The following is a 16,214-nucleotide window of genomic DNA, read 5'->3' as shown; positions in this document are numbered from 1 at the left end:
ACATAATTTTATGCATATTAAATGATTTATATTGCATTGTTAGTGCACTGCAAAGATTTGTGATGGGCTATATTCCCTGTGGTTAATAGATCCTGATTGGAACAAAACACTGATCTAAGCAGAGTATTTCCTAGCAAGCTAGCTATTCATTTATCAGAATTTGAATGAGCAAACAATGAAACAAGCAATAAGTATTCCATAGGGGAGTCAATTAACTAGCAAGAATTTGGAGTATTGTACTCATTTAGATATGTGATCAAATTTGTTGCACAATCCGCATTGTATAACGCATTTAATGTAGTAAAAGAGGAGCATTATTAAACAATCTTTGATACCAAGATACATAAGGAGATACTAGGAAGATGAGGGCCTTAAAGGAGGAAAGAGCTAGAGATGCTGGAGACAAAGCTGCCAATGTTGAAGCAATTAAAATTGATGGGGTGGCAGAGCTGTTAGCACTGCTGCTTCTAAGCGCCAGGATCCTGGTTCAATTCTAGCCTCAATTCCACAGGGTCAATGTCTGAGTGGAGTTTACATGTGTTTGTGTGGGTTTCCTCCGGGTATTCCGGTTTCCTCCCAACTCCAAAAATGTGCGGGTTAGGTTGACTGGCCATACTTAATTGCCCTTAGTGTCAGGGGGGACTAGCAGGGTAAATATATGGGGTTACGGGGACAGGACTTGGGTGGGAATGTTGTTGATGCAAGCTCAATTGATCTCCTTCTGCACTGTAGGGATTCTATGCTCATGACGTCAGACTTAGAGGATTGCAGATATGGTAGAGGTTTGTAAGGCTGGAGAAGGCTAAAGAGATAGGGAAAGGCAAGACCACAGGAGGATTTGAAAATAAGGATAAGAATTTTGAAACTGAGGCTTTGCCAGACTGGGAACAAATGTAGGTCAGCAAACACAGGTGTATTGGTGAATGGGACTTAGTGCGAGTTAAGATACAGACAGCTGTGTTTTGGATTACCTTAAGCCTGTGGATGGGAGGCATGCCAGAAGGTAGTATAGTCCAGAGGTAGTAAAGAAATGTATGCTGAGTTGAAGTTGGGTGATGTTTCAGAATTGGAAATAGATGTTTTGATGGTGCTGATATGCAGTCAGAAACTCAACATGGGGTCAAATCTGACACTGATGGTGCCAACAGTCTGTTTCAATCTCAGGGTTGCCAGGAAAATGGCTAGAGAGACATTGACTGATATGGGTGATGCATTAGAGTGATCATTTATAATTACAGAATAGTTGGATCAATTCAGGTCATACTAAGTTCTGTTCTGAATCAGCATTTCGGAAAGCTTGTGGGTTTACTATCAAATAAACTGGTTGGAGTTTAACCTGGTGTTGTGAGACTTCTTACTGGGAAAGTAACCATCAGGGAAGCTCAAGGTTATGGGTTTCCTGCAGATCCTACTGAATTTAATGGCAAGGTCTTTTTTTAAAAAAAGAACCATTTCCTCGTTGCAATCAGCCACATTGAAGACTGGCTGGCTGTCAGGTGGCTCTAGGCCAGAGCCTGGCATTGATTGTTGGCAGGGGTTCTGGCATTGGGATGGCTTGAATTACCAGGAGCAGGTCAGATTGAATGCTAGGTGGGGGTCTGAGGGACAGGTGGTGGCTACAGTATTTCCTGCTCCTTCTGGCCTACAAGTAGTGCAGGCACCTGTTTCATCCAGCTTTTGTGTCTCCCCTCAGCCACTGGGTTTCCCGAAACCTGACCTGTCGGTGTTAAAAATAAAAAAGTGATGATAAAGTGGATGCTTGCAGTCCCCTTAAAATTACGAGGTTCCTCCCACCTCCTGAGAATGAGTTGGTCTCCCATTGCCAGTAAAACCAGAAGTGGAAAGTTTGGAATTGAACTGTTCCTTTTTAAAAAATATAATTATCCCCAATGGCAGTGAGCTTTACAACAGTTAAAAAGTTCAAACGTACATTGATACCTTTGTGTGCAAACTCAAAAGTCTTTGTTAAAAAACTCTGTTTTTGAAGAACAGTCATTGACTGATATGGGTGATGCATTAGAGTGATCATTTATAATTACAGAATAGTTGGATCAATTCAGGTCATATTAAGTTTCTGGATGCATGTCTTTTTCATCAGTGTGGCTATTTGCGAGAGCTTTGAGGGTAAACTTTGAATGGAAATGTTGGGCGTTAACACCAAAACAGGTTCTATGTAAGCCTGTGACTTACAGAATGACTGAAAAGGCGAACTCTGTAATTTTGCATCCAAATAGTCAGGTAATTTCTTTGTTTGCTGCCTTAACAAGGACATGATGTGTTCAGATACTAACATCTTATTGATTTTTTTTCCAAATGGATATTTAAACAATTAGCTTAAAATTGATTGAAGTTAAAACAATGCACAGCAATGAATGCCCTACTTATTGTATGCAGATTTTCCTTCTCTTTTTTTCAAACTGCTATAATTCAGCTTGACATGAATGTTTTGAAGATTTTATAACATTATATAGTATTTATGTATTTCATCCTGCAGTGACTAAAATGTAATGCCAAACCAGGAGCAGGAAGTACACATCAGTCAACATTATGCAAATTTCAAAGAGTACGGTGAACTCACTAATCAACTTCCAGTTTAAACAATATTCACAACAGTTTGAGTTTGCCATTAAAAGCATACAATGACCTTTTAAATTTTTGGTCAACAATAAGAACATAAGAAATAGGAGCAGGAGTAGGCCATCTAGCCCCTTGAGCCTGCCCCGCCATTCAATAAGATCATGGCTGATCTCAAGTGGATCAGTTCCACTTTCCCACTTTCTCCCCATAACCCTTAATTCCCTTGTCTGTCAAAAACCTATCTACCCGTGACTTAAATATATTTAGCGAGGTAGCCTCCACCACTTCAACGGGCAGAGAATCCCAGAGATTCACCACCCTTTGAGTGAAGAAGTTCCTCCTCAACTCCGTTCTAAACTGCCCCCCCCCCCCTTATCTTGAGGCTGTGCCCTCTAGTCCTGCTGTCCTTTCTGAGTGGGAAGAATCTCTCTACCTCTACCCTATCCATTCCTTTCATTATCTTATACGTCTCTATACGATGCCCCCTCATCCTTCTAAACTCCAACGAGTATAGACCCAGTCTATTTAATCTCTCTTCATCGTCTAACCCCCTCATCTCTGGTATCAGCCTAGTGAACCTCCTCTGCACTCCCTCCAAGGCCAAAATATCCTTGCGCAAGTGCGGCGACCAAAACTGCACACAGTACAATGTGCAGCAATGTGCACAACGTGCTGATCAAGACTGTTGGGGAACAAAATACCACTTTACATTTGATTTCAGCGTCAAGAACTCCATGACCAAGTACAGAACAGACCAGCTGTGGGGTAAAACCTCGGATAGGCGACCCCATTAAAATATCTTGACTGTATCAATGTGACATTCCCACCTTCCTCAACAGTTAATTTTAGAATTACGATTGAACATACCTAGTTGTAGGTTAAGACACTTATTTTGAACAGAGGCCAGACTTCTGTGAGGATTCTACCAAATTTGTTTTAATGTTCAAAGTTGCAAGACAGAAGGGGCTTTCATCCCATTGGATTGGTCTGGATTTAAATCCAGCTCCCAGAAGTAAAAGCCCTAGTTGATACTCTATAAAAAGAACGATTAATCTAATACAGTATGCCAGTGATGGAGTTGCATTTCCATTTATGGATAATAGCAAATATTAATATTTGCTCTTAATTAACACTGAAGAAATTACCAAACATCTTCTGCATCTTCATCACATTCTGCTCCAAATTGGCAGATATCACATGATGAGGTTTTCTTCGGAACGGTTTCTCCAGAACCTTCATTTCCTGTAGGTCACAGAATTCAGAAATAAAAATCATGCAAAATACTGCTGGGACTTTGTGATTTTATTTTCTAATGCACATTGAAAATTATTAATGGGCATTTAAAATATGCTTAAGCCACCTGACATTCTAGCCAACAAGCAATTAAGGTCGTTAATTCTGACCCAGCTCTTATGATTGACTTTGACAAGGACCTGAGTTAAAAGGGTGAAGCCATTCCTCTCATCACTGCTTTTGTCTATTTAAATACTGTAAATATTTCATAGTCTTATCTTGTTCTCCGGTCAGAGGAATGTCATAGGTGATTGCTTTGACATTTTCTTTTTCAAAATGTGACTGCATACTTGGAAGGTCTTTTTAAACTCTTCCTTCCCACATATGATTTTTATTTAAATGAAGGACAAGACATACTTCAGTGGAACCATCATGACCAGCTCTAAATTGTATCAATAATCCTTTTCAGGAAGATACATTATGGTAACCTGTAGCCCCTAAATAAGTCGGTACAGAATATTTTGTCAAGAAGAAACAACTGAGTCATATTCACAGTAATTACCTGAAGAAATAGAATGGCTGTAATGCATTGAAGTATATTACAACAATTGAATGACTATAGAGCAATATGAAATAAAAAAACTGAAACAGCACTTAAAATAGAAATTTGCCAAATTTAACAATTTATTCAACCCTGAAATACCATTATTTATCAAAAGTTTGCAATTAAAAAACTTTAAACCAAGATTTCATTTGTAATAATCAGATTCAAAAGACTTGGAAACCTTAACCAAGAGACTGAACCTTGAATGATACATTACTGGTGCAATCAATTGCAACATATGTCATTATAGTACACATGCATAGACCATGCATTATTTTTATGGAGCTGGTCATGGCTGTGGTGATCCTATATTTTGATCCCAGAGTTTACGTTCTGAATTAACTTAAATACAGACTGAATCTAGGTAGCTGAAGGGTAAATTGTCCTCTGCAATGCCCACTATGGAGAGAAGTAATGCAAATCTGGAAGATCCAAAGTTTGATTCCAGTCTATGTTAATCTGACTGATTATTTTTAAGATATGCAAATTGTTTCCGGACTGATAATTAGACATTGAAATCACTGCGTAAGGAGGGAAAGGATGCAACAAACAAATATAGACTGGCTAATCCAAAAACTAAAGAAACAACTTACATTTACGCAGCACATCCTCAGGGTGTCCCAACATGATTCACAACTAATAAATTACCTTTGAAGTACACTCGCTGTTGAAATGTAAGGAAACATGGCAGCTAATTTGCTCACAGCAAGCATCCACATGCAGCAAAGAGCCAAGTAACAAATCAAAGCTTTCATTAAGTGTTGATTGAGGAATAATTGCTGACCAGGACACTTGGAAAAATTATTTACACTTCCTATAATAGTCGTGAGGTACTTTATGCCCACATGGGTAAGCATGCACCTTACTCACCTTCAACATACAGTACTCCCTCAGTATTGCACTGAAGTGTTGGCCTAGATTACAGGCAAATGTTGCCATTCTGGATACTAAATGTAGCGGCAAGTGGAAAAGTTGGCCTGATTCCTGCTGGGTGATGGGTTGGACTAATCCGCTTGATCTTTTGCATTTCAGTTCATTAATTATGCAATGAGGAGCTTGTCAAATCTTGTGACAGGGTGGGCAGGATTTATCTGCCACGCCATTACCTCACAGGGTTGAAGATCCTGGTGTCATATTTAGAAGTTCCCAATGGCACTCAAAATAATCAAATCTACTGCTTCACAGTTCAATGAGGCTTCTTTGGGAAACTCTGCTCTATACAGGAAAGGTCCTTAATCTTTGGGATGGGAGTTGGAGATCCTTCCACCTCACTATGCCTGCCTAGGAGGAGGTTACCAGGGAGGTCAGTGCTCATGACCAAAAAAAAATCCACCCTGTAGGGCAGGAAAAGGATGAATGATCTGATGCACTCAGCCATGGTAAGTGAAACTTCTAGGTGCTCCAAATTCAAACATTCATAAGGGAATTGGGCAGTTTAAGGGTTAGAGTTCACATGATGTCACACACTACCAGTAGATGAGAATGTCTGCCAGCCACTTTAAGCTCAACATTCACGATCTGCACAAATGGCTTGTTAATCTGTTACTGGGGGAAGGATCAGCACACACAACAGGCATACATGCTTCTGAACTGCTCTTCCATCCATGGTGCTCAGCCAATCCATCTGTTTTTATGCAGGCCAAGATCGCCTACAAAAAAAGGGAGAGAGCCAAAACCAGGGAGAGGACACTGGATTTGAGAACATTCTCCACTCACAAGGAACAGGCTTCACAGCTTGCTGGAAAGTATGGAGATTGTTCCTGTGTGGAAGTTGAGATAGGCCTGTCCTGTTTATATTGGCCACATGTGCACAATGACTGTGTGTGACATATAATGAGGGAGCCTGCCTTCTCAATCATCAATAATCTCTTTATTCCAGCTCCCAGTAAGAAAAGATGAAGGCCATCCTCAAGCATGCACCTCAACCCCAGACCAGCTCAGATCAGGATGCTGAGAATCCATTTGATGAAGATCCATCACTGTGTTTACCTGCACCTTCCGCTAGCGTAGATACCTCAGTGAGTCCCAGCTCTAGAGAAGGCTCAGATTCACAATCTGGCAATCAGCTTACAGAACCGGGTCCACAACCAATAAGGCAATAACAGCTGACATCGCTGACAATCAGGAGGCCATTAAAAACCAGGCCCCTGCCGAGTCAGAATTCAATGTTGGATGTCTCTGGAATCAGCTCTGAAAGTGATGCAGTGACAAACAAGGAAACATCAGACAGAATTGTCAGAGACCAACAGCAGACTGGAACGAAGAATCCTGACCATGTTCTGTCTGATGGAGTGGTTCTTGTGACTGTATCAACTCCAGAAGTTAGGCCAAGGAAGGCACACCTGCCTCACTGTAAAAGACACTTAGAAAGCCGGAGCCTCCAGGCCTCAGCCAGAGGACACCCGGCAAAATCATCTCAGACAACAGAGCATAGCAGTGAACAGATTGCCTCCACATCGACTGCTGATGTTGGGGCTGCGCCTAGATGTAGCAATAGGGTATAAAATTTAGAAGTTTCTGAATGCACAGTGGTGTCACAGATGTTCACTCATTGTACATAATCTACATTATTGTAATATATTCTCATTTATCCCTCTCCAAGTCTCAAGTATTTAATAACTAATCGATGTGATACTGCATTAATTCAAGGGACCAAAATGTATCCCCTCCATTTAGCTTCCAGCTGGATGCTCAGTTCCATTAACATGCAGTCACTCTCATTAGTGATGAGCTTTTATTTCCAAAACTGCAACATTACTTCATGGCCTTTTGGCCAAGATTAAATGTCAGACCAAGTCCAAGATGGGCTGCATTGCCTTATCTTGTCAACTTGGATCTTCTTTGCCTTGCTTGCAGGGACCATGAATTAGATTCAATTAGATTTTGAATTTGGTTTTTGGGGAAACAAGGAATGCATTTGGGTTTGCCCAGTTCACTCTGAGCATTAGCTTGTAACTTTACGGATGGAGCAAAAAAAAAAGACACTTTGGATGACAAGCAGATATTCTTTGGCCTCAGGAGAATTGCTCATCAAGGTTAGTGATTATCCTGATGCTGTCATACTGAAGTCTGTAATTTGTGGATGCCCCACGTAGTTGTCATGACCATTGTTAAATTCTTTTTTTTCCTCAAGTGTACTTGGCAATGACCTTTATTTTATGACAAATACCTTTTGAGAAAAGTTCTATTCATCGTTGAGAACCATTGCATTCCATGCCTCCCTGAAGTGCATTTTCATCTCTGTGTTTAAGATTGAATATCATTCAATTGTTAGTGCTCCCCCTGCCCATATATGATGCTAAATAATTGAGGTAGGTTCCATTTGGTGAGGTCAGAAATGCTTGCTAGAGAGGAATGAGTGTGCAATGTCAGAGGTGTGTGTTCATCCCAGTAAAGCTGTCCAAATACCCGTGAGGATCCTTCTTTGTTCCTGAATGGCTGCCGAGTGGTGATTTATGTAATCCTTACAGTATGCAATTCAATATGGAATTCATTGCATGGGTGTGCATAATTGATTTTAGATAGAAAAGATAGGCTTTTATGATATGGACAGTGATGAGAACAGTTTTGCTATGAAAGCGATGTCTTGGCACATCTCCTGAATGCTCAGCAGGATCCATGAAAAGACAAAGCTGTAACTGACTGCTGTGTCAGTAGTGACTGGACCACATCTCTTCCAAATGCCTGGATACACTTGAAACATGGCACTTGGAGACATGGTGCTGTCCACAGATTGCTCCCTCTTGATGGTCAAGTACTAACCATTGATTAATGATTTCCTGTTAGTGCCACCTTGCTAAGCTGCTGTCAGTCTGGCACGGGTATATCCATGTGTGCAAAGGCATTTCACCTACTTGAAAGATGCCTTGCTCACTGACTTGTTGACACCAAAGGTTGACAGGACTTTTTAAAAAATCATTCAAGGAATGTGGGTGCCATGGGCTAGGCCAGCATTTATTGGCCATCCCTAATTATCCTTGAAGTGAGTGGCTTGCTATGTCATTCCAGAGCAGCAAGTCAACCAAGTGTAGGCCAGACAGGGTAAGGATGGCAGATTTCCTTCCCTAAAGGACATTAGTGAACCAGACGTGTTTTTACGAAAATCGACAAGGAGAGTCATTATACCACTAATTCCAGATTTTTTTTATTGAATTCAAATATCTTTTGTCATGGTGTGATTTGAAACCAACTGCCCGGGGCAAAACCCTGGATTATTAGTCCAGTGACAATACTAGTGTGTCACCACCACCCCCACTGCATGATGTATAGTTGCTTAAGGAGGTGCACGAGTTGAGTATTAAGCACATTCCACTGCGGCCACATGTTCCCTAGGTTACTGTGCCTTCCAAGGATTACCCTATTGTTAAAGAGGAAGGTGACTTATGCTTCTGCGATCATTGTGAGATTGATGACCTTTCCTGATATTTTGATGCTGAGAATGAAGGTTTTCTTGTGTTACCTGCATTGAAGCCTACAGAGAACTTTAATCATGAAAGCAAACCTTCACCTTATTCCTCTTGAAATCTTGTTGCCGTGAGGTTGTCAGAGACACATCTGCTGTGTGATGCCCAGGCAATGGCATCCTTATGCAATTCATCAGAATCCTCGCGCTCTTCAGATTCAACACCTTCCAAGTCCTCCTCATATGAGGCAATGTCTAGCTTCTCAACATCTCCCTATGCAGCACATTCTCTCTTTGCAGCACAAGGTTATGCAGGATACAGCAAACAACAACTTTCTGTGGTGAGCACTGGAGAACCCTGCTTGGCTGTTCTGAACATTAGAAACACATCTTTAAGGATCTCATGGCAGAATGTGCAGTATAATATCTGTCCTCTGATCCATTAATTGACGAATGGGTATCTTAAGCCATGTTTTCTGGGGGTATCCCATATTAGCAAAGATCCATCTCCAAATGCTGAGGGCTGTCAAACATCTCTGGCACCTGGGACTGACTCAAAATGTAAGAATTGTGTGAGATCCCTGGGGTTAGCACAAACATGTTAAATAAGCTTCTTATCACAAATAAGCTGGATGTTCAGTGAGTGAAATCTTTTTCCGTTAATGAATTTCACAGGCTGCTGCCAGGGAGGTCTCAAGGTCACATGTGTGTAGTTGATGACATCCTGAACTTGTGGGAAGCCTGAGATCACAGTGACTTGAACAAGTCTGGCTGCCTGATTTAGTTACTTCATCCATGCAAAACTGCATGTAATGTTCAGCTTTACTGTAGAGTATCTGTCACCTCCCTTCTGCATTTGCATATCACCAATTGACAGATTCTCAAAGATCTCTAGTGGAGCCCCAGAAGAGGCTGCTCAGAAAAAGTTCCGTGCAGTGATAACCTTCAGAGCAACTGGCATTGAATGCCCTCTGATTCTGTGTAGCCTGAGTTACTCACAGAAAATGTGGCAAAGATGAGCTACCACATCCCTTGACAAGTAATGTCACCTGCAATACTGTCCTTTGCTCATCTCTGTTACGAAGTTTGTCTTCTTGGTCACATCAAATGACTGTGTGGAATTAGCCCCACTTGTCAGTATCTGGGACTTTTTGGGGCCTTACTGGCTCTTGACCCTCAGGGTGATCTTCCTTGAGTTGTGTCAATAGGCAACAGGCCCTTATTCTTTTCATCCTAATCTCAGCTATCAACAAGGCAATGTTGCATGCATTCTCCACTCCCCGCATCTGTGAACAGATACAATTGACCAATCAATAGTAGTTTCCCTTAGATGGTCTCCCTCCATATACAAGTCAGGAAGGCAGTCTCTTGGACTTGACTTGCCCTCAGTCTGTAATGACTACAAAGGCCACCCTTTACAGGATGATATCATCATCCTGGAGGACAACAGGTGTTTGTGCATTCATAGCAACAGTCTTAATCAGGGTTAAAAGACCCATCTCTTATAATCCAGTTAGGCTTCTGATAGTTATCCTTGAGTGGCCTTGACAATAACTAATGATACCCAATTCTTACACTAAAGGTCATGACTGCAAGCACAGTGCCTTGAACAGTTTCCTAAGAACATGGAGGCTTGAAGGGTCAATGCTGCTTCTGTGAAGTATCTGTATCCCTTGATTGTTTGACCCTCCATCCATTCTCAGTTGTCTCTGTAAGGATCAGATGTCAATTAAGACCATATGCATCATAGTACCTAAGCTTAATGGATTCTTGCCTAAACATGCAACATTAGTAAAGAAGTCAAATTCATTCATTGTGCATTAGACCCCGATACTGCCACTGAGCTGAACTATGCTCTCCATGGGTTCAACAGGAAATTCAACTGGCCAAAATTGCTGTGCTGAATTCCTTCCACACACCCCTTGGCGACTGATATTTTTCTAGCTTATTTTTCAGATGATTGCAAAAATGGCACCATCAACTTGTGCGTGAAACCAGATACCAACCATCCCCATCTTCCACCAAGTTACTGCCATCTTTTCCATGCTCATCGCTTTCTAATTCCCAATCCTCCCATCATTATCCAGCCTCCCACTGTTGTTCTTGACCCCATTGTTGTTCATGTGAATACTCCTGTTCTCCCCCAAAACCTTTTAATGTTGATGTTCCATGTTGTCAGTCTGACTATTCTTCTCAAGGCCATATGCACACTTACTTTTCAGGAACCCCTTGCCTCCCAAAATGAGATGATCCAATAACCTGCTCCTTCCTCACGATTTTTAAGCTACTGACCTACAGGATTTGGATGCTTCCCCTGAATATATTGTGCCCTCTGCCTCATAATACCATGACTTGAGCACCCAGGATCAAATAGCTTAGATGAATGACTACACCCTGCAGACTATACCATGCATGACCATCACTTCCCAGTGAGGCCTTTCCCCACTAAGACTAGAATGAAGACAAGTGTACCACGTAGAGCCCTCTAGCATGGTGTATGCAGGTTCATCAACATGCTCCCAAGTGCGGCCTCACCCTCAGGGCTGTCTCTTTAATATGACCTCTACAGTCTTGTAGCTGTTGCCCCAGGAAAGTTTTTCACGACTCCACTCTTCCTAGTCATGTCTTTATCCACCCCTTCCCCTCTTGCATTTCTCCCTCCATCTCTGCATCCTCCCAGTCCCACCTCTCTCCGTTTCCCCCTCCCCCTCATGTTTCCCACACTTAGCCTTGCCTCTGTTTCCCCATTCCTCTTTTGTCTTAAGCCTAACCCAGCTATTCCTGCCTCCATCTTACCCCTTGGCCTTACAACCTGTGCCCAAGTAGAGGCACCCAACATCTTGATGCTACACTTTTAAAGAAAGCAGTGTCTATTGACCTCTGAAGTTGTGGATGAACTGAAATGTGCCAGATCTGCCACTTAGATACAGTTGTGAAACAGGCCATTCTAATTATCTGCTAGCAGGGCACGAAATTTGAAGGGGAAATGTAATTTCTGTGTGTTGGCCTTTTAATAGCATTAATGAAATTACTTGGAAGAGGGAGTAAGTGGTGTGATCAGCAAGTTTGCAGATGATACGAAGATGGCTGGACTTGCTGATAGTGAGGAGCAATGTCAGGCAATACAGCGGGATATAGATAGGCTGGTATATTGGGCAGAGAAATGGCAGATGGAATTTAATCCAGATAAATGCGAGGTGATGCATTTCGGAAGGAGTTACACGATAAATGGTAGGCCTATTAAGAGTGTAGAAACTCAGAGGGACCTGGGGGTGCAAGTACACAAGTCCTTGAAGGTGGCAGTACAGGTGGAGAAGGTGACAAAGGCAGCCAATGGTATGCTTGCCTTCATAGGGAGGGGAATAGAATATAAAAGCTGGTGCCTAGAACGTTGGTTCGCCTGAATTTGGAGTACTGCATCCAGTTCTGGTCGCCTTACTACCGGAAGGACGTGGAGACCCTGGAGAGAGTGCAGAGGAGGTTTACCAGGATGTTGCCCGGTATGGAAGGCCTGAGCTATGAGGAAAGATTGGGCAAATTGGGGCTGCTCTCCTTAGAAAGGTGGAGGATGAGGGGAGATCTAGTAGACGTGTATAAGATTATGAAGGGTGTGAATAAAGTGAACGGTGGTAAGCTTTTTCTTAGGTTGGATACAATAATTACGAGGGCCACGGGCTTAGGGTGAGGGGGGCGATGTTGGAGGGAGGTTTTTCAGACAGAGGGTGGTGGGGGCCTGGAATGCACTGCCAAGTCAGGTGGTGGAGGCAGGCACGCTGGGGTTGTTTAAGGCTTACTTAGACAGGCACATGAGCAGACTAGAGATGGAGGGATACAGGAGACTTTTCTAAATAAAGATCAAGAGCTTTGGGACGTCCCTGGGAATCAATTGACTCCTATGGACTTTCCAAAATATTTCATGGCTCACTTGCTTTATTTCTGCGCCTCTGGGGATCCCGTAAATGTCTAAGTTTTGCATGTTTATTGATGTCTTTTCTTTTACTTCACAGGTGATTCGGTCCGCCTTGTTGACCAACAAGGGACATACATGCGGTGGGTTGTGCGGTGGCTGCTCTTGGATGTTGCTTTGAGAGTTGCCTCGTGCTTCACGTCATTAGTGTACGCTTAAACTGGACCATCTGATGGGCAACGTGACAGCTCAGTGACTATCACTGTTTGCTGTGCAGATACATAGATTTGGGACGGTGTCTGCGGGCGTTTGCACATTCTCCCCATGATTGCGTGGGTTTTCTCCGGGTTCTCCGGTTTCCTCTCATCCCAAAAAACGTGCTCTTAGGCTGATTGGTGTAACAAATTGTCTCTAAATTAGTCTTCCCTCAATCTTCCCCAACAGGTGTAGACAAAGGTCATGGGTAGAGGAGAGCACTCATAATGTTAAAATGGCGGTGCAGACTCGTTGGGCTGAAGGGCCTGTTTCCCATGTTGTGTTGTTCTTTGTTCTTTCAAATGCAAAGATGGTTCCTGACATTGATCAGCAGGAAACCTGACCTACCTTTAACCTTTCAAAGTTGGGAGGACACACTGATGGGAAATTGACTTTTTCATCACGCCAAAGTTAATGCCCCTACTCACCATGTTTCCCACTGCTGGCGATAAAATTACACCCAATGGGCCTGATTCTCCCATCGTGACCCCCAACTTTTCTGGCGGGTTCGGTCAGGAGAATCACATCTTCGGCCTTTTCCTGGCATTTGCACATGTACTGGATATGCATGCGCATCTCCCAGAGCTGGAGAACCCTTCTAGGTTTTTAATGAGATTCCCAATTGTGACCTCTGTATTGCACAGAGTGTGAAGCTACACTGAAAAAAACAGTCATGATCCAGAACAGTTTTCCTATCAATTCAGCACTTTTGCGAGAATCGCCCCCAATATTTCCAGATTGAATCAGAAGATTTTGGATTTGGATCCAGTCAGGAGGCATGGTATATAAATGTAAAAAGATTACTTGTATAAGGCAATGGTCATGGCAACCTGTTTCAGAAAGACTATTAAAGCTACAGAATGTGTACAGTCTAGTTTCAGCAGGACAATACCAAACAGTCCTGAAGTGAGACTATTTCCCATTGAATAAAGATTGTTAAGAAAATGATCTTTAAGTTTTAATAAGGCGAATAAGGAAATCAGCTGGGGATTTGGTAAAAAAGAATAAAGAGAGCTGTTTGGGGAAAGAGATAGTTCAGGCAAAAACCATTGCATATTTGAAAGGATGAATACATAAATAAATAAAGCAAAGGATGTTAAAAGATTACTACTATTAGCAGAGCAGTTTGGATTAGTGATAAAAATCAGAAATACTCAGCAGGTCTTGTGTCATCTGTGAAGAGTAAAAAAGTTAGCATTTCAAGTTGGTGACTTTTTATTCTGGCGAAAGGTCATCAATCTAAATCATTGGAATTGATTTTTGTGAAGGAAATGGATGAGGGGTGGTACTTTTTTTAAAATATGAATTTTACAGAATGTAGGCACCTTTGGCAAGGCCAGTATTTATTGCCCATCCCTTGTTGCCCTTCAGATGGTGATGAGGTGCCTTCTTGAACCACTGCAGTCCCTGAGGCATAGGTACAACTATAATGCTATTAGGGAGGGTATTCTAGTGTTTTGACCCAGCTATAGTAAAGGAACAGCGATATACTCCCAAGTCAGGATGGTGAGTGACTTGGAGGGGAACTTCCAGGTGGTGGTGCTCCCAGACATCTGCTGCTCTTGTCTTCCAGATGGTAAGAGTTGTGCATTTGGAAGGTGTTGCCTAAGGAACATTGGTGAATTCTTGCAGATGGTACTCATGGCTGCCACTGTTTATCACTGGTGGAGGGATTAAATGCTTGCAGAAGGGGTAGAAATCAAGCAGTCTGTTTTGTTCTGGATGCTCTCCATCTTCGTGAGCATTGCTGGAATTGCATTCATCCAGGCAAGTGGAGAGTATTCCATTACACTCCTGACTTGTGTCTTGTAGATGTCGGACAGACTTTTGGGGGCGGTGGAGGGTCAAGAGGCGAGTTACTTGCCGCAGTATTCCTTGGCTTTGACCTACTCTGGTAGACACAGCATTTATATGGCTAATCTGGTTCAGTTTCTGGTTGATGGTAACCCCCAGGATGTAAATAATGGGGGATTCAGAGATAGTAATGCCATTGAATGTCAAGGGGCAATGGTTAAATCCTCTCTTGTTGGAGATGATCATTGCCTGGTGCATTGTATTTGCCACTTGTTAGCCCAAGTCTGGATATTGTCCAGGTTTTGTTGCATTTGGAAATGAACTGCTTCAATATCTGAGTCATCGCAGATGGTGTTGATCACTGTGCAGTCATCTGCAAACACCCCACTCTGACGTCAGGATGGAAGACAGGTCATTGATGAAGCAGCTGTAGATAGTTGGGGCAATGACACTACCATGAGGAACTCCTGCAGTGGTATCCTGGAGCTGAGATGTTTGACCTTCAACCAGCACAATCATCTTTTTTGTGCCAGGTATGACAGTAACCAGCAGAAGGTTCCCCTCTCTTTTACACAGAGGTCCTGGGCTCCTTCGTCATTGAGGATAGGGATTTTTGTGGAGCTTCTTCCTCCCATGAGCTGTTTAATGTAGAATGTAGAACAGTACAGCAGTACAGCACAGTACAGGCCCTTCGGCCCTCAATGTTGTGCTGAGCTATGTCCAAACCCAAGAGCGAGCTATCCCACTCCCTATCATTCTGGTGTGCTCCATGTGCACATCCAAAAACTGCTCGAAAGTTCCTAAACTGTCCGACTCCACAGTCACAGCAGGCAGTGCATTCCACATCCCAAACACTCTCTGAGTAAAGAATCTACCTCGGACATCCCTCCTATATCTTTCATCATGAATCTTATAGTTATGCCCCCTAGTAACCACTACATCCACCCAAGGAAACAGTCTCTGCCTGTCCACTCTATCTATCCCCCTCATCATCTTATAAACTTCTATTAAGTTATCTCTCATCTTCCTCCGCTCTAAAGAGAAAAGCCCAGCTCCCTCAACCTTTCCTCATAAGACCTACCCTCCAAACCAGGCAGCATCCTGGTAAATCTCCTCTGCACTCTCTCCAATGCTTCTACATCCTTCTTATAGCGAGGTGACCAGAACTGCACACAATATTTCAAATGTGGTCTCACCAGGGTCTGGTACAGTTGCAGCATAACCCCACGGCTCTTAAACTCAAACTCCCTGTTAATAAACGCTAATACACTATAAGCCTTCTTCACGGCTCTATCCACTTGACTGGCAACCTTCAGAGATCTGTGGATATGACCCCAAGATCTCTCTGCTCCTCCACATTCCTCAGAACCCTGCTGTTGACCCTGTAATCCGCATTCAAGTTTGTCCTACCAAAATGAATCACCTCGCATTTGTCAGGGTTA

General features: G+C 42.6%; 1 protein-coding gene across 1 annotated transcript in view; it reads right to left on the bottom strand.

The window, feature by feature from the left end:
* LOC145350003 (tomoregulin-2-like) overlaps positions 1-16,214 on the bottom strand; it is a 105,272-nt gene that overhangs the window by 17,262 nt on the left and 71,796 nt on the right. Inside the window, exon 5 of the mRNA XM_080198805.1 lies at positions 3,723-3,819. Within this exon, the coding sequence (XP_080054931.1) occupies positions 3,723-3,819 (97 nt within the window). The remainder of the gene's footprint in view (positions 1-3,722; positions 3,820-16,214) is intronic.

Source organism: Carcharhinus amblyrhynchos, chromosome 11 (assembly GCF_965287045.1).
Source record: "Carcharhinus amblyrhynchos chromosome 11, sCarAmb.v2.hapA, whole genome shotgun sequence".
Taxonomy (NCBI): domain Eukaryota; kingdom Metazoa; phylum Chordata; class Chondrichthyes; order Carcharhiniformes; family Carcharhinidae; genus Carcharhinus; species Carcharhinus amblyrhynchos.
The sequence above is the reverse complement of the archived record's forward strand: the minus strand, read 5'-3'. Positions and strand labels throughout refer to the sequence as shown.